Here is a 2,587-nt window from a genome sequence, read left to right on the forward strand (position 1 = left end):
CTGCACTGCAGGTACCACGAAGGCTGTTTGCAGCGCATGCGTGAAGTCTGCCGTTATGCCATCGGTGCAGATAGACGAGGAGGATTTTATTGAGCAGATACGTTCATACAAAGAAAAGGTCGTTCCTGTTTCAGACCATGAGTTTACAGCAGTGAAGACACGCTGCCGGAGGGTGAGGGGGGTCTAAAGGAGGTCTGGGGATGTTTAAGGAACCGGCCGAACCTGCACCAGCCCAGTACAGAGAAAACAGATTCCTGAAGGAACCTCCTACACATCCAGAACAGGTTCTCTGTGGGCCTGACTGACCTTACACTGTTCTACTTATTTAATCTGAGCTCTTGCTGTAATTGTGCTCATTGCATGAACATCATATAATCAGCTGAGCTCGTTTCATTAATCAGGGACCAGTACGCTGCGTTTGGGTCCAGAACCACAGAGTGTTATAGGGTCTGTTGTTTAGGCTGGAAAGTCAGAAATATTATCAAATGCAAATCCTGGACTTTGGTTTTGTCACTTTGGGTTAAACTGAAACCTAATCAGACAGATCTGAGAGCAAATGACTCCTGGTCCACAGTGACATAGACACAGAACATTTTTCTGATGTTTCGAGTGAAATCATAAAAACAACAACAAAACAACACCAACAGTAATAAATTCAAGATGGACCCTGAACTCCATAAAACATCCTTGAAGAACCTTCCTGAGGGTTTTCAAGGCAGCGTTTTGAACTTAAAAAAGCTCAGAAGGTTCCTTGATGCTCTTCTACTTCTGAGAGAATAAACTTCACGTCATGCTCAGGATCAGAGGTTCTGGTGTGCTGGAGCCGGTCTGATGGTGTGAGCTGGTAGCAGATCACCTCCTCGTCACTCTTTGACAGAAGCTTTCTGGTCACTACATGTGCTAAAGGACGCTGTGAGGCAGCTTGTGAACCTCAGAGATCTTCTGCGACGTCTCCAGCTGAGCCCGGGTTATTCAGATGTCACAGAGAGCAGTCGACCCGTACTGCTGATGGAAGGCCTGATCTGTGGCACTCAGGTGAGAATAAAATGAAAGTAAAACAAGAAAAAAGAACGAATGCTGATTGTTTATTGTCAGTTGAGCGATGTACAAGCAGGACGTGCAGCCAGAGCTGCTCAGACATGGAAGAAATGGAAGAACCACGGTCAGACCAGGACCGCACGCTGAGAAGGAGGAGAACCTCGAGGAACCCCAGAGGTTCTACAAACAACTGTTTTGATTGGATTTAAAGTCTTTATTATTATTTCTACCTAGAATCTATTTTTAAACAGTAAACAGTGATTTCTGTCTGAATTTGGCCAAAAATACCAAACCAGTCTCTAAAACTGGCATCAACATCTAAACTGTTCAAAATAACTCCGTACTTTAACTCTGAGGAAGTTTTTTAATAAAATGAATAAAACAAAGTGTGAGTGAAGGTGTAACGGGTCCATTAGGACGACTGGAAGTTCTGCAGGAGGCCCTCTGACCCGGTGAAGGTTCCTCCAGGAGTTCCTCCAGAGCCTCCGAATTCTGAGACAGTACCAAACGTCCTATAAAAATCTAAAGTAATACGAAGCAGGAAGCAAAATCAAATGTCAAAACAGAAGAAAAACTAAAACTCGAATGCCGGGTTCTCTGTCTCTGCCCATGGCTGCTCATCGTTCATGATCGATTCTCCTGCAAAGTGGAAGAGACGAGATTAGAAACGCACTCCTCGTACGTTGTGACGTCAGTCGGCATCAACCCGCCAGGACTCACCTTTTCTCTTAAATTGCATCATGACCAAGAAAACCAGTCCGACCAGAACCAGAATCAGAATCGCTGAGGCTGCTCCAGCTCCAGCGTACAGCAGCATGGCGGTTCCCATCGACATACCTTCCACAGGAACAACTTTGGTCAGCAGACGTTAGCAGAAAGACAGCAACCAGAACTCCTACATCACAAGTCACTTTTAGAAATAATGGAAACGTCAAAGCACCTATGCAGCTGGGCGGGCTGTCGGTCCAAAGGCCCGTCGGGGAGCAAAGCAGCACCGATGAGCCGTTCAGAGAAGATCCCTCCTCACAGGCGAAGGCACACTGAGAGCCGAAGCTGAAGTTCCCCAGAGGATGGGAGCAGTTCATCGACAGGGAGGAAGACGAGGCCCGGAGGGTTGCACACTGGACCGCTGGACAGGACAGAAACCATCAGCAATAAAGTTACAACAAGATGAAAGCAGAAGGTTCAGAGCTGAAGCTCACGCTGACAGCCGGCCGGAGTCTGGCTCCAGAGGCCCGAGGCGTTGCACGTCATCGCCGGCGCTTCTCTCAACCGGAAGCCCTCGCTGCATTCAAAGCTGCAGACTGAGCCGTAGCTGAAAGGGGAGTCCGGGTGGCTGCAGGTCATCCTCCCATGCCGCGGTGCCTCGGCCAGCAGGGGGCACTGACGAGCTGCAGATAAACTTCAGCTCAGGTTCAGATTTTACAAGACAAACGATTCCAAATGCAGCTCTTTTGCGTTTTGACTCATTACCCTGACAGCGGGGCATTTCTCTGCTCCACCTGCCCTCAGAGGTGCAGTTTGTGTCCGCCGTCCCAGTCAGGAGAAA

The 2,587-nt window shown here is 48.3% G+C and overlaps 1 protein-coding gene across 1 annotated transcript in view; it reads right to left on the reverse strand.

Moving 5' to 3' along the window:
* Positions 1 to 1,069: 1,069 nt before the first annotated feature.
* The window catches only part of selp (selectin P), an 8,172-nt gene continuing 6,654 nt past the window's right edge, over positions 1,070 to 2,587 (reverse strand). Inside the window, exons 9-13 of the mRNA XM_008293251.1 lie at positions 2,512 to 2,583; positions 2,241 to 2,429; positions 1,979 to 2,167; positions 1,759 to 1,875; positions 1,070 to 1,677 (exon numbers count right to left, since the gene is read on the reverse strand). Coding sequence (XP_008291473.1) covers positions 1,613 to 1,677; positions 1,759 to 1,875; positions 1,979 to 2,167; positions 2,241 to 2,429; positions 2,512 to 2,583 — 632 coding nt within the window. The 3' untranslated portion in view covers positions 1,070 to 1,612. The remainder of the gene's footprint in view (positions 1,678 to 1,758; positions 1,876 to 1,978; positions 2,168 to 2,240; positions 2,430 to 2,511; positions 2,584 to 2,587) is intronic.

This window comes from Stegastes partitus, unplaced genomic scaffold (assembly GCF_000690725.1).
Source record: "Stegastes partitus isolate 25-593 unplaced genomic scaffold, Stegastes_partitus-1.0.2 Scaffold866, whole genome shotgun sequence".
Taxonomy (NCBI): Eukaryota; Metazoa; Chordata; class Actinopteri; family Pomacentridae; genus Stegastes; species Stegastes partitus.